The 26,647-nt window shown below is 28.0% G+C and overlaps 1 protein-coding gene across 1 annotated transcript; it reads right to left on the bottom strand.

The window, feature by feature from the left end:
* Nucleotides 1–5,265: 5,265 nt before the first annotated feature.
* LOC135960468 (solute carrier family 25 member 32) lies at nucleotides 5,266–25,120 on the bottom strand. The gene is made up of 6 exons (XM_065511761.1): nucleotides 23,854–25,120; nucleotides 13,523–13,676; nucleotides 13,212–13,455; nucleotides 13,018–13,131; nucleotides 8,616–8,761; nucleotides 5,266–5,734 (listed from the first exon to the last, which is right to left on the bottom strand). Exons 1-6 carry the CDS (start codon nucleotides 24,014–24,016, stop codon nucleotides 5,584–5,586), a joined length of 972 nt encoding a protein of 323 aa, XP_065367833.1. The 5' UTR covers nucleotides 24,017–25,120; the 3' UTR covers nucleotides 5,266–5,583.
* Nucleotides 25,121–26,647: the final 1,527 nt, after the last annotated feature.

Consider the following 26,647-nt stretch of genomic DNA (forward strand, 5'->3'; position numbering starts at 1 on the left):
GGATTACTAAGTCATTAATATACAGCCCAATTATGAATAAAAAATTCCGCGGGAGTTTGTTCCCCGGGAGTTTTTTCTCATTGAAATTGAATAGGAAAAATGAGAAAAGGGAAAAAACTCCCGCGGAATTTTTATTCATATTTGGGCTGATAAATCCATGAAAATCCGCCACATTTTAATTGTTTTTTTTTTAAAAAACGCCCAGACATGAAAACATAATATTCCATTGAGCCAAGTTCTTTTGGCCTAAATCCATATGTTGCCAGAAAGATGCGAAAAGGTCATAGCTAACAATGACCAATACTTTGAATAAATTTATATTGTACAAATGTTTCAAAATAAAAGCTAAACATTTGAAAAATACCACATTTTTAAGTCATGCTTCTTTGCAGTCTTTGACAATTTTGACCCCAGATTATAATAGTGTTAACAGTGACATGGAAATTTAAAATTACAAATTTTTAAATTAGCAAACCAAAGATACAATCTAAAATTAAATATTAGAAAATAAACTACATAAATGTTTTTTAAAGAAATTAATAAAATATTTTTTTCCAAATCGAAATCCGCTCAATACAAATCTGGATAATTAATCCTCATTTAGTATTTATTGGAGCAGAGAATTACATTTTTCACTTTTTTAAATATTGCAACTTTGATCAAACGTTTTTAGAACAATATTAGACCTTGACAGTACCGAAAAAACGTCGAATATAAGTACTACCCTAGTGTACCTTTATTTAAAAATATATGTATCCTAAATGAAGTTAGTCAGCCTTACTGTCTAAGGCGTTGGCGTTTTACGACATCTAGCGTTTCGTAATTGATTAAAAATAACATGCAACCTGATTCTTTAATCTAGTACGAAACTGTCGATGTTTTACACAATAAGGCTGAATATCAAACAATACTGTTTCTTCAACACACAGTTATTTTCTTTAAAATAAAGACTGGAACAAAACATAAAAAACTGTGATAGGTCAGTTAACTCCAATTATGACACTTTATTGTTCGTTTTTATTACGAGCTCTTTAAACTTGAAGTAGTAAACTATACATTAGGGTATTCATTCGAATAATAATCGTTCGATTAATCGGATAATTTCTTGATAATTTAAAAATTACCATTTTCGAATAACGAACAATTCGAAAAAATTTTAAATTATATTTTAAATAAATTAAATTGCTTAAAATTTTGCATAATTTCAAATTTAAATAAGTAATAATGACTTACAAAAAAAAAATTCTATTGTTTCTGAAATTCGATTACTGTATCCGATATCTCTTTCTATAAATATAATAATATTACTGCAAGAAGTTACAATTCTTAAAAAAAGTCTTTCAAAATGTTTAATTTAGAACTTTGAACCAATGAAAATAAAAGGTACAGAATAAAATATTTGTTATTTAATTACAAAAAGGCTGAATTTAGGGTCTAAAAATGAAGGAGCGGCCGTGGTTTGAACATATCGACCCCTTTGCGCGAAATTATCGTATATTACATTTTTACATAGTAAAATCGTTAGAAATCCTTGTCTAACATGGTAATAAACTATCTGTCTTCAAATTAGCCACGTTCACAGACAATGATATCAAACTTTGGACAGATTTTTGTAATTCCCTAAGACCACTTGATTAAGCAAAGATACGGCAACGTTGATAGAGCTCGAGAGTATAATACAATTTGTTAAAAATAATTTCGAAAAAGTTAATAATTCATTTACTAAAGAATTAACGACATAAAAAGGATATTAATACGTTTATATTGTACTTGAATTCAGGGTCATGTCCAAATATCTCCAATTTTTTAAAGCATAGCTCCAAAACGGAAATTAAAGTGTTTGCTTGTTTCTCTCCTTCTAGGGAATCTCATCAGAATATACATATCTGATGAAAATTTAATGATGGACTTTGTTATCGAATGTTTCGAATCCCCCTTATCGCGAATCAATATTTCACATGAAATATGTTCCCTTTTCCCATTTTTCGTTCATAAACTTTGTTCATGTGAAAAAATTCCCCATGTTGGGAAATTTTTAGATGGAATTTTGTAAACAATAAACATCTGTTACGAACAAAATCAACTATTGTGAATGAAAAGTTTAGGGGAATATCACGAATCGTGATGTTAACCGTACGGTAATTACCGTATTGTACGGTAATTTAGACCTCCGTACGGTAGGCAGGTAATTTCTACATTTGTACGGTAATTTTAAAAAGTTTAAATTTTTAAAAATTATATCCTGAACCTTATATTTCCATAATGTGTCTACATATAATGTACATATTTCTCATTAAAATAATCATAAAACTTTGAGGATGATGATAACCAACTACCACTAGACAAAATATATCTACGCGGTAAAGTAATCGCAAGTCTTTCAAGTATGAATATTTCAATATACAAATTAGTATTAAAAACTGATCGTAATAAATCCCCAATTGTTCGATACCAATATTTCTATAATTCCTTTAGTTTTGCATTTCCCAGAAGCTGTTGAAATGGATGAATTTAAATGAATAGATACGGAATTTATATTATAAGGCAAATAAATGATGTTGATAAAAATGGCATTCTGCTGTTTTACAAACATGGTCCTATATTCAAAACCCACTATCTTTGATATTCACGAAAATTACTTTTTGATAGTAAAATGTTCAGTAAAACAGCCCTCAACTATGGTGTGAATTTCTTACAACCTATTAACTTTTGCTGTTTTATTTGCATTTTTGTTATTTCTCTATGATATACAATTATTTTTTTCCGAATGCAAAAGCCTCTATCTTTTCAAATATTTTTTTGGAATAATTTCTTCTTGCAATTCATGTTTTCCTACTAATTTTTGAATGCTGAACATGAATTTTACATTTTTCAATCATTTAAAAAAATTAATTACCATGAAAATATTTTACCATTTTGTTTTTGAAAAATATAATTTCCATGGCATAAAAATAAATGCTTAAAGTTGGATTTTGCTTAAAAAGTGTCTACTTTTAAAGTTTTTTTTTTATCTTATGTTGTATTATTAGCCGTTATCTTAAATAAATCACGTTAAAAACTGACAGATGGCATAAATGAAATCAAAATAATTTAATTCTATTAAAATGCAAAATCCTCTATCTTTTCATTTTTATATACACATTGAATATTTTGAGAAGAAAAACCCTCTAGCATACCGAATTTTAATAACTCAAGTAATACGCGACAAAAAACAGTTTTTTGGCTTTCCTGAAAAGTTGTTTTTTAAGATAGAGAGTTTTGAATATAGGCCCTCGATTAGTGTTTATAAACCGGTTAACCGAAAAACCGGTTTTTCTTCGAAATCTCGGTTTTTTGCGAACCGGTTAATTTAAAATGTTGATTTTCGGTTAACCGGTTTATCCGGTTTTTATCACTCGGTTAACCGGTTTTTAAAATTTAGATTTAAAACTAAGAAATCTCATGGTTTTGTGCATTTTTTATATTTATTGTACAAACATTATTGGTCTGATTTGAAATCTAAACTGCTGATTTACAATATAAACCTATTTAGATTGATATTTTTAAGAATTACAATGATTCTAAATAGTAGAGGACGATGAGTTTACTTAAAAACTTTTTCAGAATAAATTGCACATAATGAAACTATTGAATGAAATTAAATTCCGCAGAATTCTAGAAGTTAAGCAAAATCTTAATAATGATTCATTATAAACTTAATGATGATTTTACCAAACGTCAAGTTGAATTTGATGTGCATACCTTCTTTCAATCAATTTGACTTCATTAGTGTGTTTTTTTTTTCTTAAAATTTTATTTTATTATTAATTTCGTTAGCTTAGTGTACAAAGTCCTTTTCAGAAATAACAACGTTCCAAAATCCATAATTTGAAATATTTTTGAAATCTGATAATGGAGCTTTATTAATTATTTGGTGTGATTTATAATGACAAATAATCACAGCTAAGAAGAAATGCGTTTACATCTTATAGGTCCTTTTTTGGGACTTGCTACATTTTCTGTTCCATATCAGAAAAATTTAATGAATAAACCAATAATTAAAACAAGTATATTATATATTTAGTAACATATTTATACTCAATTCCATTTGACTGAGATAATAATTTTGAAATTTTTACAAAATAAAATGGACTTAGCACCTTTGTATATTTATAGTTATTTAATATTAACCATTCCTGACTAATAAAAACTAAAAATTTTAAAGCTGTATACACTTTATTGGACATTTTATGTTTTCTACATATATATGACGGTTAACCGGTTTAACCGGTTTTTTCGATGTCGGTTAACCGAAAACCCGGTTTTCTAAAAAAGCCCAATTTTCGGTTAACCGACAAACCGGTTTTTTAAAAAGTCTGTTTTTTATAAACACTACCCTCGATATATTGAATTATAAAAATAAACCTGTTTCAATAAGAAAATATTATTATTTTTGTACTAAACTTTGGATACGGTAATTTTACCTAAAAAACGGTAATTTTTTTAGGGCTGTACGGTAATCGAAATTAAAAAGTTAACATCACTGATCACGATAGCAATTTTACCTTCGGGGGAAATAGATATTTCATGGGAACATAAATTTCACATGTTTTTCATGATAGGGGTGCTTATTAATACATGAATTGTTAACTTTAACGTTATTTTATGTTTTTATATAACAATCAAATATTAAAAAACCAACATCAGAACTTCAAAACCATTTTTCTTTTAAAATTTCAATAATTTATTTTCGTGAATGATTTTCAGAAGAGCACCTTATATGGGAGCTATGGCTAATTATGGACCGATCGCCATGAAATTAGGTCGTGTGATTTATGTTGAAAATGTTTCTAAACCACTGAGAATAGTTTAAATAGATTTAATATTATTTTAAATTCAAGGTACTTACTAAATTTCAAATAAATTTCTTTAATCCCTTACATTGCGTTTCGTGTTTAAGTTGCGATTTTTTTCTTCTTTTATATCACAGCAAGTTCGCCATAAAAGAAAAATCAATCAATAAATATGACGTGATGTTGCTAAGCAAATATATAAATAAATATAGCATACCTTAAGGAGTTAGCTTTTAACTAATAGCCAGAAAGTTTGTTTAGTCTATGTTAAGCAGGTTATTTTTAGATGCCTAAAAGTATACTACAAGAATGAAGGTCAAACACAATGAAACTGGCGACTAAATGCTAAAGAGTTCTTTAAAACTAAGAGAATGATGAACGAGAGTTTTTATTGCAAATTAAATAAATAAATAAAACACATAATACCCACAGCTTGTTGTTTCAGTTTTTAACAATTCTTTTTTATTTAGTTTAAAGTTGTTTATATGGCAAAATAAATTAAATAAATTGAATTAAATTCAATTTTAAAGAAAAATTAACAAAATAAATTTACAAAACAAAAAAAAGTTAGTCAACATATCAGCAAAAACGATATGGTTATCAGTTAGTAAGTAAGTTAAGTTAAATAAACTTAGTGTAAGTGAATTTCATCAACAATTCAGTCAAACTTTGGTTATCACTGGAAAGTTGTTTAAAACATATTAAGGAATTTTGGTCACAAGCTGCTTAAAAAATAAACCAATTATTTAAATTAACTTTCTTTCTCTAGCATCTTCTCTTTGGAACGTTTCAATAGATAATACGAAACATTTTCATAAACTAAAAATGTAATCATAGTGGCAGGAATTACTCTGATTAGATTGGCCTGCAAACCTTTATAAAAACCGCGAGCACCTTCAAAACTGCAATGAGACAATAAGAAAAGTGACATTTGTACATTAGCAAAGTTTGAACAAAATGCTTACCTTCTTTATTTCTAAACACACTACATACGACAACAATGACTTTTTCTTAATGTGATTTCGAGATTTCATTTTTAGTTTATAGATTGATTTCTTTTTAAAAATATGTAAATTGTTCCTTTTACGAAAACAGCAAATTTAAAAAAAAATTAGTTAAAATTCATTTAGCAAAAAGAGGAGAAAAGTAAAAAAATATATATAAAACAAACAACAAGGCGGCACACGCACAGGTTTTTTAATACAGAACCAAACTTAAACAATTATTAGATTTAAAGGTTAGTTAGTGAATGTAAAATATTTTCGGTTTCTTTAATTTTAATTTAAAACGTTTAAACACTTACTTTATACACAAAGCTTTAAATCAAAAAATTAAGGAAATATTTCGTTTAAAACCCCACTCATTCTCATGACAAATAAATAAAGAAAACTAAATTGTGAATAATATTTCATTATTGATGCAAGTATATCTAAAAGTATACATACTTGTGTTTAATGTACAACAAATAACTAGCAATAACACCTTTTTTTAAATAAGTTGTTATTAATAGTTCTTGTATTTAACTCTTATTAATCATTTAACATTAAATTCTTTACTTAAATAATCTTTTTGCCAAAGAAAGTTTAATTAATCTATTTTTTTTTGTTCAGTTTTCTTTGGAACCTTTTTTTTGCTTAAAGTTAAATGATTTTTTTTTTATGAAAAGCCTTAAATGCTTAATAAATTTTAAAGGTTTTTTATAAGTTTGTATATATTTTTGTTTTGTTTTTTTGCTTAATTACTAAGAAAACTGTTTGTAGTTGTAAGTTTAATAAAATAAATTAGATTTTCTGCTTTTTTTCTCTAAACTATAACTTAAAATATAAACAAGAAAATGATTTGTTTTTCTGTGTTAAAGACCAAGTTTTCAAATAAATTTTATAAAAACTATATCATGTTATTAAACTTGGGTTTTAATTCTGACGAATTGAAACTAAAAACAACAAATATTGTATAAGTAAATGGCCAGAAGAAAGTGTTTAACGTATGGGATTTAAAATTGTTTAAATACTTAAAGAACTAGAGAAATATGTATCTAAGAAAATATAATTTGATATGATATGGAGCAGGGATGATAAATAGAATGGCAGTAAAATCGTCAAAGAGATTTGAAAACGTCAATTAGTCATTGTAATTAATAAGTCATTGAAGTACTGTTGTAGATTTGAAGTGATAATTATACAGAATTTATCATCCCTGTTATGAAGTTTACAAATGAGTCGTTTTATAAGAAATGTTTAACTCTAATATTTCTAAAGAAAATTTAAAATGAATTGTTATTTCTGTACAAAGCATTTTCCTTAAAAATATTTGAACAATTTAATTTAATCTACAATTCCTATATAGAAAAACTAAACACAATTTCAGGAGGGCTGGCTACTAGGGTTCTATAAGTTGTTCAAACAATCGACTTTTTGCTGAAAAAAGTCGAACAGATAAAGTTGACTTTGAGTCGGAAAAAAGTCAAATAATCGATTACGTTATCTCAAAGAAGTCGACTAACCAAAAAAAGTCGAATAGTAGATAAAGCCGATTTTTTATTTTTAGGTTTAGTTGTAAAAAATGTGCTTTTCTTATAAATAAATTTAGCAACCATATATTTTTTACATTAAAATTAATGAAAAGTCGAAAATAGTCAAAAAGTCAACATTTCACAAATAGTCGTAAAGTCGACTATTTAAAAATTATAGAAAGTCGAAAAGTCGACTTTTTAAAAATCGAAGATGTATATTTGTTTAAAATATAGAACCCTGCAGCGTAATTTAATTTGAAGGTCTATGCTAAATACATTGTAATTCAAAAATGTTCTTTTTTGATCAAATAATAAAATTTTATTTATTATTGAATTGACATAGAATTTCAATACCATGAATCATTGAAAGCCCACCGATTCTGTTCAGCCACATTATAGCAAATGTATGTTAAAATATTATGTTCAAAAATCGATGAAACAAATACTTATCCCCCCATTAAAAAACACTTTCTTTAGCCATTAACTTAAAATTAAGTAAATTTTACGAAATTTTTTATGAATTATTTAAAACAAAAAATTTCTATCACAACTGTATATGAAAAAATTCCAAAACAAAGCAGAATACACAACTAAATTTAGAAAATTTCGACAAGACTTAATAGCTAAGAAATAAAAAAAAATAATAAAGTAAATTAAGAATTAAATTCAGGCGCTTAGCGTTCATGGAATTGTTTAAATAAAAAACTTAAAAAATTGAGATTGAGTAACTAAATTTAAAAAAAAAAAATTATAATAATAACAGTAATACATAAATTGTTAAATTTTTTAAAACTCTTGCCAAAGAGCTTGTCATTTATATGCTGCTTTGAAGATTTCCTATTTTGCTTGAAATCTGTAATACATATTTCTATTTTTTTTTTCTTTAGTCTTAATTTTATAATATTTTTGTTTTTCTTTCAATTTTTTTATCTTAAACTTATTATATATTACTAAAAACAAAACTTATTTTTCGTTTCATTTCATTTAATTGTTTTTGCATTGAAGATTCTTCTTTTTTTCTTTTTACTCGTTTTTTTAGTTTTAAATTTTCATTTTAAATAATATTTAGTAGTTGTTCTAGAGCAGTAGAGAAATTTAAGTATGCAGTTATAAATGAATGTTTCTTTCTTTCTATTAAGCTATGTGTTTTATATTAATTTCTTATCTAGTTGGTCAATTTTTCCCATATTAGCATGACCATACAAATATTTGGTGTGACATGCACTAAATATGGTATGAGACCTTTATAAAAACCACCCATACGTTCGTACCTCCATGTTTGTTTAATACAATCCAAAGTTCCCCGATAATTATGATGGTGATCTTGTAGACGTGCCCGCACAACTTGATATGGGTAAGTAGCGGCAGCTGCTATTAGTTTGGATATAGCTGCAAAAGCTAAATATTCCGATGTGGCCTGAAAATGTTAGGAAAAGTTTAAGATTAATTATTGCGATTTTTTAAAGAAAATTATACTAAATAAATATTAAAAAGTTATAAAAATACAGTGAGCTGAATTTACTTATGAATAAATGAAAATTATTTAAAAAACATTAATATTTATATAAGTTTTTAAATATTTTGGTTTATTTATAACATATTTATTTATAATAATGAAGTATATATTTTGTGGATCCCGGCTACAGTATCCAAAACCGAAAACCGGTCAACCGGTTTTTTCGGTTTCGGTTTTCTTTAACTATTCGGTTTTTTGAGAAACCGGTTTTTGTAAGACGTGTTTAAACATATTTTTGAAAAACTTTGATACCATTTTTAAAAAAAATTGTTTTATTTTATAGAAAATTGTAGCATTTGACAATATTTCGTAAAAGATATAAAATAATTGCATAAAGATAGAGCCTTCGCAATCATATGTATATTCAATAGGGGCCACCCTATTGAAGATAAGGTGACGATGTTCCCAACTAAAATTAAAGTTTATCTTTTTTGAAGATACTATTTGTCATATTTTCATCCTGGCGTCAGTTTCATGGTGAATATATCTCAGTTGTTTATGGCCTGATTTTACCGAATTTAAATACCAACCAAACTGGAACTGTTGCCATTATATTGAAGTACCAATCATAAAGAATGGTATTTGGGGACTTCGGAATGATAATTTCAACAGACAAACTGACATGGATATCTAAAACGTTCCAGAATATATGTATATACTAAAACGGAATGACTAACTAATACATACCCTTACCACTCTTGGTGAGGGGTATAATGACTAACAATTTTATAGCAGACACACTTATTTCATGTTACATTTCCCTAGAAACATTTGTTGTCGCCAAAGATAAAAATATATTCATACTACATAGACAGCAAAAAAGAACTAATAAACATTAATTAGACTATACACAATAACATCAAGTAGTAGTGCTATCAAATAAATAACAATAAATTATATTAAATAATTGCTATTAAAATAGGAAAATTCTCATAACAATTGTAATCTTGACACGGCACGTGTAATGATTGCAATGAAAATTCAATTGGAAGTAAAATAAAAAAATATTTTAACAGTGTTACCTCATTGTTTTTCTCTGAATAAAATATTTATTTAAAGCCTATTATTATTTATTATGCATACAACTAATGCCTCGCATAAGTATTATATATATATACAGCACAGCACAAATGCAATTAGTTTTGTGTGCTCTAAATAAAAGTTTAGTTGTTTTATTAAAACGAAATTAATAGATACGAAGGCAGAGAATTAATGCACAAAAAAAAACTAATAATAAACAGCAAAGTGGTCATTGTCACATAACGTGATAGAGGTATTTCAATAGATAGATTGATAAAGGTATTTTAATAAAGTACTATAATAAACATATTGTATGGTGTATTTTAAGAAATTGTGTTTTGTTAAAGGTTTATTAAAGAATTCATTTAGTAGCACCATAATTATTTATTTTATTAATCAAATTGTTCAAACAATACAAAAACACAACCTTTAGTTTGAACTTCAACGGCCATGCCAATAACAAAAGGTTTAATAGCCATTATTTGTTTAATAAATTTGTTATCTTTATACAGGTAAAGAACAATAAATTGTTGTATTTTTGTACAGAAAACTGTGTCTGTTTGTTGATTAATTAAATAAACATCTGTGGGAAAGCTGGAAAAATATATGTTTTTTAGTGGCCAGTCACACTTTTATTGTCAAATATTTGATTATACTGAATTATACTGAACCTAAATCAAAGTTGGCTACGGTTACGGAAATAACTGCAATTACCGTTTTTAAAATTATGAAAGTACACATTTTTCTTTTCCATAATTGAGTATCCTGGAATTTAAACATTCAGAACAGGATTAATAAGGCATATGTGGCCATATACTCCTGTAAAAGGGCAATTTGTACTAATTGGATCTTCAAAGCAATTGTTAAACCCATATTCTTTTATAGAATACTGGTGTGATGGCACGCTTTTGAGAATGCTACTCATCGGAAGGCCGCTAAGAGAGTTCTAAGGACTATCGCGATGCTGATTACAGGCGCAATAAGGTCTACCTCCTCTAAGGCACTTTTAACTATTTTAAACTGGCTAGCAGTTGATCTGATGGTGGTCTGGTAAGAGCCACATACATAGTCGATTACTGCACCGTAAAACCTTTTTTCGATAGGCATTTCCATATTATAATCTCGAACAGGGATTTATGGCAGCGCGAACTCTTCCCCCTGACGATGTCATAAGGGTATATACTGACGGCAATAGGGACGGTGGAGGTTTCTATATTGAGAATTTTGGTATAAAATCCTTCCTAACTTCTGTACGGCTCTTCTGGCGGAAGTTACTGCCATTAAACGTGCATCCAATTGGCTGAGGTTTTATCGCATATTTGGTGATATACATATATATAAATTTACTGATAGCAACGGAAAAGCGGGTGTCTTCACGATATATAGGTTAACCGAGAAATGCCGGGTATCCCTAAATGAGCAATAGGGACGGTGGAGGTTTCTATATTGAGAATTTTGGTATAAAATCCTTCCTAACTTCTGTACGGCTCTTCTGGCGGAAGTTACTGCCATTAAACGTGCATCCAATTGGCTGAGGTTTTATCGCATATTTGGTGATATACATATATATAAATTTACTGATAGCAACGGAAAAGCGGGTGTCTTCACGATATATAGGTTAACCGAGAAATGCCGGGTATCCCTAAATGAGATAGCGAGGCATTCTAGGATAACGCTTATATGGGTCCCTGGACACGATAGAAATCAGGGTAATAGTATAGCAGATGAATTGGGTGCGATGATGAATGAGGAGTCGATCGACCTGTTTTCTGGTATTTACCTTATTAAATGCAAGATGGCTATGCAGCAGAAACTATGAGACTGTACAAAACAGGTGGACCAATGAACCTTCCTGTGCTACAAAGAAAATACTGTAATACTGAATATTCTTTTGTATAAAATGCTATTATGCTGAAGATTTTCTATAGGAAATACTTTATCTATAATCATTTTGATTCTATAAGAATATTTAAATTTGTCCTGTTTCACAAATTATGAAAATTATTTGAAAGTATGAAATGAATCACGAGAGTATGACGTTGTTTTGGAATTTAAAATAGTAACAAAAAAGCACGATCGTATCAACCTGCCTATCCCTGTTTCGAATAGGTAGCTAACCTTTGTATTGTAAGTTATATACGATTCAAAAAAATAAACTATAGTACCAAAATACGATTTTATAAAAAGGAATCGAAAAAGTCCAACTTGTTGTGCAAAACAAAACGGCATTAGTAACATATTTGTCACGTTCCCACAACAAACTGATCTTCGCTCCGGAACGACCCCAGTAATACTCGGCAAAAGATTCCCAACTCAGCGGCAACTGTATCAATCGAATGTGTTTTCTCAGGAAAGAAAATTTTGGGAACAGAGGAACTGTTACAACAACATCTCTTTCAAGTATAAATACTTTTAATAGCATTATTTTTTGAACAATCACACTACAATATAAAGAGTAATTTAAAATTATTTAATTTGCCGGTATTTTAAACTTGAAAATTTTGGACTAAAGCCAAAAAAAATTAAGTGTGAAAAAAATTAAATAAAACTACTGTATTATAGAATGTATAACTGACGAAATTAATAATTTAATACAAAGAAAACAGACGATCAACAGCACCAGTAAATAGAAAAGAACCAGTCATGTGATAAACATAAAGAGGCCAAGAAAATAGCAGGCGGCACTTGTTCTTATTTAGAAAATAATAATAATAACATAAACACTAAATGATGGAGAAACGCAAAATATTTCGTCATAGCATTATAATAAATGCAATTTTGTCATAAGCAGCGTCGGCAAAAAAAAAAGAAGAAAAATAATCAAATGGAAAAATCCACAGAGATTTAAAGCGTTTCATATAGAAAATGTGCATGGTTTGTATACAAAAAAAATACGACATAATACAAATAATATATTTAAAAGGAGACCATGAAACTTTCCACTGTTTGTGTGCGTATACAAGAAAATCATGTGATAAATTGAGGAAAGAGTGCCAAAAAGAGGGGTGCTTTTGAAATTAAATTGTTTAAAATACGAAAATAATATGTTTTCATCCATCTACCCCATATTTGTACATATTTAAATAAGTTCAAATCTTATAATATAAAGATATACATTTTTTTAAACAACAACTTACCAATTTCGTATCGATTGGTAATTTTCGATATTCATTATAGCAATTTTTCATTTCTTCATATGTCATAAATTGTATGGCACCATGAGAAACACCCAGCATGCCAGGAACGAAACCCTATAAACAAAATTAATAAAAAAAAAAGAAAACAATTTAAATGTTGCTCTAAAAATGTTAATTTGTGTGTATTTTCGTACCTTATACAAGCCTCTAATGCCTTCTTCTTTGTAAATGTGCGCCAGCGCATGTACCATTCCACGATATTCTGAACCTTTACCCTCGGCTCCATATTGTAAACATAAGCGAGTCTTTACCACCCAAATGGGATTTGTTAAAACCAAAGTCAAAGCTCCCGATTGGGCAGCAGCTACCATATGCATCGCGGGTCCCAATGGCAAAGTGGTGTTACCACCTTGAATGAAAGTCTTAATGCTGTTGTAACTGAAAATAAAAATCGAAAATTAAAAATAAAAATAAAATTTCAAGGGAAAGTGTTTGTAATACTTACAACATAAAGTAAAGACCCCAGGAAGAACCTGAGCCCCAGACATTAGGTGTTACACCTTTGTAAAGACCGCGAAAACCTTCTTGACGGAAAATGGTGGCAAAGGCACTACCCAGACCACGATATTGTGGCACAGCTGCAGTGCGACCATCATTAACTGTAAAAGAGAAATGGAAATTATTGGTTTATTTAAAGAAATTTTATAATTGTTTAATTTTATTGCTGACGTTAGAAATTTATTTGTTTAATAGAATTTATTTGTGTGTGAGTTTGTTTACAAATTAAGGTGGCACGTGTTGGCTATTATAATAATAGATCTAGTATTAAACCAATACCTAAAGTAAATAAACAAACATAACAAATTGATAACAATTATTTAACTTTAAGTCAACAGCTTTGTTTAAAAGCATTAGCTATTGAAATATTACTTAATATTTGATCTAACAAACTAAATATACATAAACGAGTATTTTGTGTAAAAATTTTAAACGTATTTTCTATTTGATACGATAAAACAAACTACCAAACTTATTTTTAACAAGTTAGACAGCTTTAGTCGGCTGTATCGTATCTTACAAACCCTTAACCATAATTATTTTTTGAGTTTTTGTGAGAAATCAGTTTCTTTTAAAATTAAATTCTGTGAAAAAGAACTGTTATTTTTGTGAAAAATAAAACACTTGGCTTTTAACAATTCTCGGGCATTTTTTAATAGAGAAACAATCAAGTTTTTTTTTTAACTATATTAAGTTCAATGTTTTCTTAATAGTTACTCACAAAAAACTCCCTGAAAAGCTGTGATTTTAACATATGCGTATATTGTTTACAATAATAAAGCGGAAATAAATTTATTTCTATAAATTATACATACAAAAACGATTAATAAAATGACAATTCAAAACTAGTATGAGTATTAAGAAAAGGTTAAATTCCGTACGAAACGTTAATGAACAAACAAACAGGAATCTTGTTAGTGAAAGGCCACACACGCTTGTAAACTAATGTAATACTGTTTAAGAGAAGTTGTCACCAAAATTAAATAATTAAACAGAATCAAGCATTTTTAAACCAATTGATTTACCAATGATCTCATTTGTTTTGATATTATTTTATCGTTTCATTGTAAAATATGAAATAAAAAACAAACACATAGGTATTAACAATCTTTTATAATGAACTGTTTGTAATTTATGGGGTTTTTAATATTTTTTTTGAATTTTTTGTTAAATACAACAATTCACGTGACTGTACATACACGCAAATATAATTTTTGTTGTTCAAAAATACTGTGTTGTATGCTGCTATACTCTACAACGAGTCAGTTTATTATTGTTATTTGTTTATATTTTGCAAAACCACAGTTGTTTTGTTTTGTGTTTTTATTATTTTTTTCTTCTTATAAATTCAACAATTTATTGTTGCTAAGTGTTAAAAATATGAGAAATCAACACTTTATTGTATTTAGAAATTAATGTTTATATTATAAACTGAGTCATTTGAAGGAAAAATATACGAAAAGTGCAATTTTTAAAACACTTAACAATTCTTTGTTAAAATGTTATCAAATAAAGTTATTTATCAATGAATTTGCTATAGAAAAATTCAATTCCATAGATAAATACACATAGAGTGGAAACTCTCCTGTCAAAGACCTAACTCAGTTGTCAAAAACCTAAGCGTTGAGAATGTATCAGTATGATTAGTGTGATGATTTTGAGTAATTTTTTGTTTTAGTTTTTTTTTCTAGTCTCCGCTCTATGTATATTTTCTGTATGGTCTATTCGTAAAATTAGTAAACAAATGACAGCACGTTTAAATTTAAAACATAGTTTGACAAATTTATTTCAAAACAACTCGACAACGTAAATTGGTATAATTATTAAGTTAATACAGGTCAAAAACCATTTATAATCATAGCGCAATTTTTTACTCAACTGAATTTTATCAAGTCTCTGTACAAAATGCCCAAATAGCTAGCAATTTTATAATAAAAAGTAAATCTCATGAAAATTTTAGATTTCATTTTAGACAGCCTTTTTACAGCATCAAATATGGTCTGAACACCATCTTTAGGAGGATAGAAAAGTTCAATCGGTAAGGGATCTTTATTTTCTAGTAATTTTATATTTATATTGCAGAAATGATTCAAGAATCAGTTCAGGATAGAATAAAAGACTTAATGCCATCTGGTTTAAAAGAGAATTTACCGAAACCTGTGTACTACACAGTCTACCTCTTCAATCCCTCGCCAACAAACTGAGTCTGTCTGCCTTTCAATTTCTGCATTGTAAAAGGGGAATTAGGACTAGTATTCGGGAAAAATTTAGCCGCATTTCGCCAGCGAAAATCAGATTGCTATATAATTTTTGTGAAAATGAAACCAAAGTTTCCATTGTTTTGTCGATACCATAATAATGAATACTTTTTAGTTTTTTTCTTATTATAATTTAATAATTAACTGGTTTTTTGTTAATACAAGTAAATTATTTTTTTTATTATTTTGACCCATTAATTAAATATTTGAAACAGTTTCCATTGTATTTGTATACCCTTATCAATCATGGTGAAGGGTATAAAAATATGCAATGGAAAACATACTTCTATTATTTCTTATATTTAAAAAAAAAAAAAAAACTTAAAATTACTTGTTTTTCTTTAAACAGACTTCAAGGTTTTTTAAAAGACAAAGAAATGTATGTGTTTTATATTTTTATAGACGCAATGAGTGTCATTTGAAAAAAATGAAAAAGATCATGAGGAGGTTAGACGAGCCCCCATTTTGTCTTTTTTTCTACATTTGCTATTTATTGTTAAACACAACAAAAGAAATTGCCAAAAAAAAATTATTTTATTTACCTCCAACTAAAAAATTTTTATTGTTTATTTTATTTCGTAGAGATAACGCAAATAAGTTGTTGCTATTTGTTAAATGATTTACGTTTAATTCTTGTTAAAAATACCCAAATTATTTTTTTTTTCAGTTTCAATTTTATTTGAAACGCGTGATGTTTTTCTCTAAAATGAGCGCTCGTGTGCTTATCAACAGTATATTTCTATTTAGGTGTTTTATTGTTGGAATTATATTTTTAATAATTTTGTTTTTGTTAATTAATGTCTTAGCAAAAACAACATTTTGCCAGTGAAAATAGAATACATATTCTAATTTTTATACTTTTGGGTTGGCGATACGCCGAACTTGCCGATAAGAAAGTAAAAATATAACAAAGGAATTTGATACATTAAAACGAAACTAGGAAATAAAACTTTAAGGAACTTTAAGATTTCTAAATTACACTTTGGTCTATAATTTAGAAAATTTAATTATAATTCTAATCATTTTTATGATAACGTTTTAAGACAATTTTAAATATTAGCTTAGAAAAGTAATTAATAATTTTTTTTAAAGAAACTAATCTTAGGCCGGGTAACTTATAAACATTTTAAACATAGGCTTAATCAAAGATATTTAATATTTAACAGTATGAAATTGTTTTATTATTTTGATTAAGGTCCTCATTTTATAAGCATTCAGAAACGTAAGCAATTTGTATGATGAAGGTTTTAAACTTGAATTTGTTCGATACAAAATTTTATTAACGTTTGTCGTTGCGTTTTATAAAATGAGGCCCTAAGCCTTAAGATTATCTGGCCATATTTATTAAGCATTATAACGTTTAGATACTCGTATGATTTCAATTTATAATTCAACATTTTAGCATGAGTTTCAAAATGAATAATTTTTATTTAAATTTAATAACATTTCTTATCATCAGGCAACAATTTAATATTCATCATTAGATTTTTCAGATTACCCCCTAGTTAGTTGTTTATTTTTATTTCTGAACGATTATTCAAACTTTCGTTTTAATAAAATTTACAGTTTTTCAGTTCAAAATATTTTTCACAAATTGAGATAGGTTATCAATTATTATGCATACGTGATCAATCAGTTATGTACTATAAAGATCATTCACAATTTGCTTTTTATAAATAAACGGAATATTTGTTAAATGGAACTGATTAAATAATTATTTTTTTTTTAATTAAACAAGGGTTATTGCACATGTTTTACAAATATTAATAAAAAAAATTCTTATCCAGACACAAATTAACTTACATCATGCAATGAATTTTCATGGTTTGCAAAAATTGCTGAACAACTCGCTTAAACTTTCAATGATGAAACATTATCTGAAGTCAGCCTATATTTAACAGGATTTGTGGTTCATTTTTTAATGAACATTTTTGTAATTGTCTAAAAGTAACAAAATTCATACGAATATTTGATTTTGATTTCGGATTACACAAACATTTCATGTTTCGGTTGGTATTCGTGAAGAGTTTAGATAAATATTCTCTTTTCTGCTTGTCAACAGTTAAGAAAGTACTGCTATGCGGATGACGAGGTGATTCTGATTAATGGAAAGTTTCTCTCCAATATCAGTGACATCATGCAGAAACATTTAGTGAGTTAGCAAGAACTAACTAACCCGTCGAATACAGAATTGGTGCTATTCACCAGAAAATACAGGGTGAAGAGTTTCAGTTTGCCGAAACCAGATGGCGTTGATCTGATTTTATCAGGGGGTGCCAATTATTTTGGGAACTTCCTTAATAGCAAATTATCATGGAAAATAAATACTCAGGAGAAATTAACGAAGGACCTTAAGGCCTAGTATACCTGCAGGTACTCCATTGGCAAGAATTGTGGTTTGCGACCAAGTATAGTAAATTGGATCTATACATCTATTGTTAGTCTTATTATTACTTATGGTTGTACAATGTGGTGGGAGGCAATGAGAAAGAAAGCGTAGTTATGGGATTATACTCAACAAAGCTCAAAGGTGTGCATGTCTAGGTATAACAGAATAGGTTTTATCGGTCAGGATATTATTTTCACGGTAATCATAGGGTCGCGACCTTTAACTTCGGTTTCTCACCTCCCAGTAGAGTTCCTCAGTAGGGATGAATGGATTGGATCCAATCAACTGTTCGAAGACAATGATATTAAACAGCCTTATAGACTCTCTGACGAGTGCAGCGTCTCAGAATTCTAGTAGGAGTGATAACCGGTCACTGCTCAATTGTGGCCTATAGAGGTAAAAGGGATAATAGCACACAGTATTGTTGTAGGGTGTGGGGGATGGAGAGGAGTTGGAGACAGTCATAGATTTAAATGGCTAGGTAACAGATTTCTAGATAAACTTGGGAATGTTGCAGTCTGTAAATTGGGTAACATACATTGCACTTCAGAAATCCACACAATAAACGTCATAAATGAAAACCCACTTCAACAATTAGCTACTGCAGTAAACCATTTTTCCAAAAATACGAATATAATACAATTTTGTGTTACCATGCTAAATAAATAAATACACCATAAATTCAGCAAATGCGTCAAGTAAGTAATTTCATTTAATTCAAACACCCCCATTAATGATGGCATATATACAACAACATAAATGGAATTTTCCCCTCTTATCTTGAATAGACGGCATTATTAAACAAAAAATAATTAAAGTCCGACAAGAGATACACAATATAAGTTGATTTAACAACCAAAATCAACTATGAAAATACTGAATTTATTAAAAAATGCAACCAGTCGATTTAGATAAATATTTAATAAATCAATACAAGTAGTAATACTAAATTAATAAAATATAAACTAGTAATTTATGAAATACAACTTTTGGAGTAAACGATTGTGTGTAACACGATTACAGCACGTGATAAAATAAGTTGGTTTTTTAAACATGCTGATTTGGAATTATACCAAGTCAGCATGTTTCGGTATCGTTTCTTTTCAAATGACTAATGAAATTAATTTCATTTACAATTTTCTGCTTTTAATACAGGCTATTGTTATAGATATTTATGTATATATACATATATTTTATACAAATAACATAAAATGTAGTATTACTTGAATGTAAATCGTCACACATATTGTATAGTAAATTAGATAAGGAAAATAGTTATTGTGAACAGCTATTATAGATGGCCTTAAATGAAACTAGTTTCTAAAATCTTGTCTGGGACTTTATTGGTATTAAAAACGAGATTAGAAAATGGTACATTTAACAAAATTTTAATTTCATTTGTTTGTATTTGAAATTTAAACTTATACCTATTCAATATTAAAATAACTTCTTTTTGATTTTAAACATACTTCCTTCTTTTTACCACACATTTTATTTTCCAAGTGTTTTTCCAACATAATAATCTCATTTTGCCAACATATATGTACGTACTTGATTAACGCAAATATTGACATTTTCTATACTTTCCGCTTTGCGAATTTTATTTACCCCATAAAAATATATTTCCAATACAAATGTGTTATTATTTTTTAAACCATTTAACACTTTATCTATGAGTTGGTGTTTGGTACTGATTATGTGCAATTTTATTATTTGTTTTGCATTTTAAATTTTATTCAAGCCAAGTTCTGTATTTTTCTAAAAACAAAATAACAACATCATATATTGGTTGTTTTGATTACTGTTAAATTGTTTGTAATAGTAATTATTACGGATGTTTTTGTTTTTCTATGTTTACGCAGTTATTGTTGTTTTTAGAAATTATTATTTTGCTACAGATTTGCGTAAACAAAGTTAAAAACAAGTAAATATTTGTTATTTGTTCATTTTTTAATTGTTATTTTTTTAAAGTCTTAATTTATTTATTTACACAAAGAGTTCATACAAATGTTGACTTTAAGAAATGCGTTACATTTCTCTACAAGAAAATCATTTCTGATTGTAATTCCCCGATTAAAAAAGTAATGTTGGAAATGGTGGAAGTGATGGAAACCTGGTGATAGATTCAATTTTATAAATAGGTTTTAACTTTTTCTATTAGTAAACGTTTATGCTGTCAAAATTATGAATTCTGTTTTAGTGGAATTAGGTTTCATTATTTCCTCCACTTTTTTCATTTCCGGAAAATATTACAAAATCTGTTCAATCCGGATTTGCCGGGGATAATTTAATATTAATCCCAAAAGCTTTAACATTTATTTAAAGATGACCAACTTGTCGGAAAAAATAATACATTCGTTTCGAAAGAGAACAAATATAAAGCAGTTATTGTCATTATTTCAATGTTGGCTAACGTTACCGCTAAGCTACCGTTATCACATAACCATTGCCGCTTAAATGCCTCTAAATACCGTTACCGATATTTTATAAATAATTTTAAATAATGATTTTAACAATTGTTTTTATTAAAATAAACCTTTAAAATATTGATAACCGTTAAAATATTGATAACGAAATAAGCCAAAATTCCATTACCGAAATAATCCATATTATGGTTACTGTTAACTTTTGACCGTATTAAATCTAGAAAAGTTAATTTTCCTGGTTTAAATAAAAAAAATCGGTTTTTCTCACACATGGTTTTAATTTTCTGGACAAAAATTTCTAAAAAAAAAAACAAGTAAGAGAAGCTATTTTAAACAAACATTTTAAATATTTTTAGGTAAAAAAAATATAAAAAATAAAAATTTTCCATAATTTAAAAAAAAAACAAGTTAGAACTTAAATACCCTCCACCTGCATACATATTTTTTAGGTTGATATATATGGGAGCTATAACCAATTATAGGCCGATCATCATAGAATTATATGGGTATATCGATTTTGGTATTTATGGGGATTATTTATGACGAATTTCAACTTAATAGCAGCGATATTTATAAGATACTAGGATCGCCTGGTGGACAAAATTCGACCACTAATAACGAAAATATACAGTTACTTTTGAATATACACAAAAATATATTTGTCAAATACACGTGTATCTAGATGTGTATAAAAATGTTGTTGTTGTTTTTAAAGCAAATTTAATTTTATGAAAAGAATTTTTTTAAAAGAAATTATATTGTGCACATCTAGAGAAAATAACCTTTTAAACCATATATGTTTCATCAATATTGGTGGACAATAACATACTTAAAAGTGTACCACAAAAAAACGTGTGGCCTATTTATATATAAGATTTGTGCTAATTTAAGTGATTTTCGGAAATGAACTTTATATGGGGGCTATGGTCAAATATGGTCCGATCCACAAAAAATTTAGTGTTGTGATTTCTTTTAGCACGAATCTTATTGTTGCTGAATTTTGTATGGATACTGCAATTCTGAATGCATTTATAGACCATAGAACCATATTTCGGGAAGAAATTTGTATGGGGGTTATGAGAAATCATGAACCGATTCTTATAATTTTCACTAGAGTTAGTCCTTTTATTATAAAAATAACGTGTGTAAAGTAAGTTTTATGATATTATCTGCAATAATATTTACACAAATAACCAAAAATATGTGAAAATTGTCAATTTTTTTTAGGTTGTCTCACATTTTGGTTCATAGCTCTGGTTCTACTGAACAGATTTTTTTCTGATTTTCAATACCAAACTGCTTAGGACAATAATAAACATATTTTTTGCAAGTCTACCAATTTTGTTTGCGTATTTTGGACGTGAGCGTGTTTTACACAGACACACAGACGGACAGACAGACGGACATGACAATTTCATAAGGATCAAGAAAATATATACTTTGTTGGGTCTCAGATTAATATTTCTCAATGTTACACACGGAATGACAAACTTATATATACCCTCATTCACCACTTGTGGTGGTGGAGGGTATAAAAATGTTCACAATTTTCTTTATTTCTGTTTAATTTATAAAAAAAAATTTGGTGAAAAATTCCGGGTAAAAACTATTTTTCCCGATTTTGACCTATTGGAGGTCCGACTTACTTTGGCCTTATATACTCCATTGCAAAGGTCTTTGTAATATCTATTATTGTATATCCATATTGTCTATATTAATGAGTTAAAATCGGCCCACAAGTGGCAGAGATATAAACAAAAAACCACAACTACCTCAATGTTATACCATTTTTAATCTATGTATTAGTGAATGGTATGAAAAGCTAATAATCGAATTTTGACTTTTCGATCAACCATTTTCATTTCGATTTTAATCGAACCCAATAATCGATTTTTTAATAATCGATCTGCATTTTTGGGAACTATAGCAAATAACCCATATACGCTATAATTACGTATTAAAATCATATTTTGGAAGAGTATTATAACACCTTTATATTGAGGTTTTGTAAACCGTAACGGCAAACATTTGACAACAATTTTATGGAAAAAAATTTTTATACAAATTTCTTAAATTAGAAAAAATTTCGCTTTAAAAAATGAGGAACTCCGAGAATATTTTTCGCTGTCAGCTGAAGATTAATATATTGTAAAATTTAATGAAAACTAAAAAAATACTAAAAATTCCGGAATTTTATTTCTATTTCGATTAATCGTCATCAAAAATCGATTTCAGCATAAAAATCGGAGTATATAATCGATCACGAAAAAATCGTATTTAGACCGTGAAAATCGATTTTCGACCATAATCGAAATCGATTTACTATTCACTACTATGTATAGGTATCTGAATTAGAAGTCATTAACATAGACTATATGGATATCTAATGATAGATTTTTCAAAGACCTTTTCAACGACGTATATATACAACGTCATGGTAATTCGGACCTACAATGAATCAAATTCGTAAAAAATATTTTTTCACCAAAATAATTTGTTTCCATAAATTTTTTTTTTTCCCTAAAAAAGTTTTCTGCAAAAAAAATATTTTCAATAATTAAGGGTAGGATTCATTACACTCTGATTTTTTAAACTTTTACAAATTAAACACAAGAAAGAAAATTTCACAAAAAGTTGTATTTTTTATAGTATTTTTTTGTAGAATTTTTTTACTTGTGAGTGTAATTTTCCATTTTTTTAAAGAATACCCTTATTGTTTTTTAAAGTATACTTTGGTGAAGAGTATATAAGATTTGACACATCCTTATTTTCTTGTTTAAATTAGTTTTGTATAAATCGTGAATACCTAATGTTAAGGAAAAAAATAATTTGTTGAAAAACCATTTTTAAAGAAATTTTTTCTCTTTGTTGAAATTATAGACGAAACGACAAATTTATAAAGATATATTTACCTATTACCTTTACCACTCACTGTGAAGGGTATAAAAATATAATAAAATTTTTACTATTTTCTATTAATTAATGTAAATAATTTATGATTTAGTAACTGACAAAAAATTAATTTTAAAAAATCATTACAGAAAATATGCCCTATATGCGAGCGAGTCTACTAGTTTTGGAAACATAATTAGCAAATAATTAATGTTCACAAAATATTGTGCCCACACCCCTTTTTATTTTGTAAAAATTATTTCTATATTCACACAAACTTCTTAATTAATTAATAAATAAATAATTAACTTACCCGCAAAACGAATTTTGATCAAATCCAATGGATGCAATATAATTGTCGATGTTACTCCACCCGAAATGCCAGCAACTAAATGCTCATATTTAACATGTGAGGATAATTTGAATTTGCCATTGGCAACGGCTACTGGAGGTTTTGTAGAACTCATGGTGGACATTAGTGTTTTATTTTTATTATTTTCTAACTTAAGACAAAATTTATTTCAACAGGAACTTTTACAAGTTTATAAGATTTAAATATTTTTGATTTTCTTTCACTCTTTCTTTAGTTTATGTTATTATAAAGTTTCTTTGTTACTCTCACTCGATTTTTCTTTTTAGTTTTACTAAATGTGCTTGGTTTATTTCACAAAAATAGCAATATCACGATATTTATTTAAATATTTGTTTATATTAGTAATTTGTTGAATTGTGCTACGAAGTTTTGTTATTTTTTTTAAAAAGGCTTTATTGTTGCCAATTGCTTTGTTTGCTGCGAATTGTAGAGGGGGAATGGGGATGGCGTTAATATAAAATTGTGTTGATTTTTCTAAACTTATTATAAATCTTTGGTATTTATAGAAATATTGTACAAAAAATGAAGCTATAAATCAAAGATTATCTTTAGTTTTCTTTAATAAATCTAAATTCAATTCAAGACTGGTGACCGCTGAAGCGTTCGTAGAAAAATCAATAGTCCTTGTATTGCTTCTTTTAGTGTCTTGTTGATTTAGTGTTGTGTTATTAAAGCACATCTTCCCCTTGGAATTTCTAGGTTAAATATTTCTGTTCGTTTATCCTCCAACTTATAAAGTGTCTACTGTAATGTAGCTTATGTTTTACTTCGAATCCGGTTTTTATGCAGAAATGATGAAATTCCAAATGACGATTGTATCACGTTTTTGTTCCCAAATTGATTTTTTTCTTATTTGTTTTACTTTTTCATTCCGTTTGAATCTTTAGTTTTTAGGTTTCTTTGTCTTGTCTATTTATTACTTCCTCTTGTTTATTTGCCTTACTGGTTTCTTAGCATCTTTTCTCTATTCAGCTTATGTAATTTGCAACAAAAAATCGTTTTCATTTGCTCTTTAACTTTTCTTAAATATGCATTTAATTTCACTTTTACAGGTTGCTTTTCATTCCATTTAATAATTTCACTTTTAATATATTGTTGATTAATTCGCAAACAATACTTTTAAAATAATTCTTGTTATGCGAATTTTTTCTTTATGTATACCTTTTTTTTCGTTTTCTCTGAGAACACGTCTAAACACACTAAACTGTCAAATTGGAATGTTGCAGAAAATCGAATTTCTTATCGACTGCACCAGAAACCTGCGCCGAACAACTTTAATCCGGCTGAGCAGAGCCGCCGATAAATGTAAAAAGGCGCCGCCGCTATTATATATTCAACTTAAGTCTGTTTGAAAATTTCCGTCGTTTTTGATAAAAGTTCCTTAGTAATTTCAAAAAATTTTCGGAATTTCACTTTTTAAATTCTTTAATTTCACTTTTTAAATTCTTTATTCTTTATAGACTAACAGCAGGCTTTGGTGAGCCGCCGACCTTTTTTGGAGTCAGCCACCGCCGACGTCAAATTTGATCGGCACAGGTATCTGCAGAGTTGCAGTGTTGGCAATTTGGAGGTTTTCGCGTCAAATGTAGCGTTTTTTAGGTGCCAAACCCTGGAAAAAATTAGTTTTGGAGGTAAGTATCGTTTACGCATGCAAGTAAATTATTATCGAAATTGCCGAAAAATACATCGAAAAACCAGACTGTTTACACATGCAAGATGTGATAAGAAAATTACAGTGTATTAAATAAATAAACCTTTTTAATATCAGCATTTGTTAATTTTAAGTCGATTTGCGTCTTGAACCCAAATTTTGTTATTATTAATTACAATAAATTATTACCAACATTTTTAAATACAAACATTTCTGGGGAAAATGTTTTAACAATTTTATTACACTGTGTCTACAACTGACATCAAATGCTTAAAATTAGGATTATGTTAGTGTAAGTATAGACCCATCATGTTAGCGTGTTTCACGGTTGTTAAACCATGTGTTGTAACAACTCTTTTATAACATAAAATGACGTTTAAGCTTGAAAACAAATATAATTATTCACCCTTATTGTGGTTGGTGTAGCCATTTTACGCCATTGACAATTTCGTAATAGATTAAAGAAACAGGTTACATTTAATCCTTAATCTAGTACGAAACTGCCGTAGGCGTAAAATACAGACGGCAACCACGATAAGGGTTATTATTTTACCACAATCTAACACTCCCACAAACTTTGTGACAATGCACAGCTACATGTGTGATTGCATAATTAAAACAGTGTGAATGTATTGAGTTTTTCGAACTCCCAGGAGACAGTCCCGAACTGGTGATTTCACCTATAATTTCGGGTTACAACTAGTTACATAAATATATAGTTATTTTAACACCTGTATGACCCTTTTTATTACCTTACTAGCTACCTAAGTCGTTACATGATCAGCTAAATAATTAATTAATTTAACATGTACGAGTGCTAATTGACCCAATTTAGGAGATATATTTCAGTATATATATATCAAAGCGTATTACCTTCACATTTGGAAACATATGACACTGAAGACAGAATATTACATCAAAGCTCATTATCATTACATTTTGTCCATTGATATTTTTAGTGCGACAGCTAATTAAGAGCACATCGAAGTCGTTTCCTTAAAATGTTATCAAAATAAGAAAACTTTAAACTGCAATATCTCCCGATTTTGACCTGATCTTTTAAACCGGTATATACAATTGGAT

Source organism: Calliphora vicina, chromosome 5 (assembly GCF_958450345.1).
Source record: "Calliphora vicina chromosome 5, idCalVici1.1, whole genome shotgun sequence".
Lineage (NCBI taxonomy): Eukaryota > Metazoa > Arthropoda > Insecta > Diptera > Calliphoridae > Calliphora > Calliphora vicina.